At 70.9% G+C, this 203-nt stretch overlaps 1 protein-coding gene across 1 annotated transcript in view; it reads right to left on the bottom strand.

Annotated features, from left to right (window-relative positions):
• The window catches only part of MAP2K7 (mitogen-activated protein kinase kinase 7), a 9,886-nt gene extending 9,766 nt beyond the window's left edge, over positions 1–120 (bottom strand). Inside the window, exon 1 of the mRNA XM_006752719.2 lies at positions 1–120. Coding sequence (XP_006752782.1) covers positions 1–120 — 120 coding nt within the window.
• Positions 121–203: the final 83 nt, after the last annotated feature.

Genomic DNA, 203 nt, shown 5'->3' with positions numbered 1-203 from the left:
CCTGGGCCGCTGGGGGCTGATATCCAGGTTGAGGTCGATCCTCCGACGGGCCTCGCGGTTCTCCTGCTTCAGTTTTGCTTCCAGGCGGGACAACTTCTGCTCCAGGGAGGACGCCGCCATCTTCCCCGCCGCCGCCGCCGCGCACCGCCGGCCGCCCGGCCGCCCGACAGCCCGGCAGACAAACACCGCACTGCCTGCGTCTG

The sequence above is a fragment of the Myotis davidii genome, unplaced genomic scaffold (genome assembly GCF_000327345.1).
Source record: "Myotis davidii unplaced genomic scaffold, ASM32734v1 scaffold770, whole genome shotgun sequence".
In the NCBI taxonomy this organism is placed as follows: Eukaryota; Metazoa; Chordata; class Mammalia; order Chiroptera; family Vespertilionidae; genus Myotis; species Myotis davidii.
Note: the sequence above shows the minus strand (reverse complement) of the source record. Positions and strands in the feature narration are given on the sequence as shown.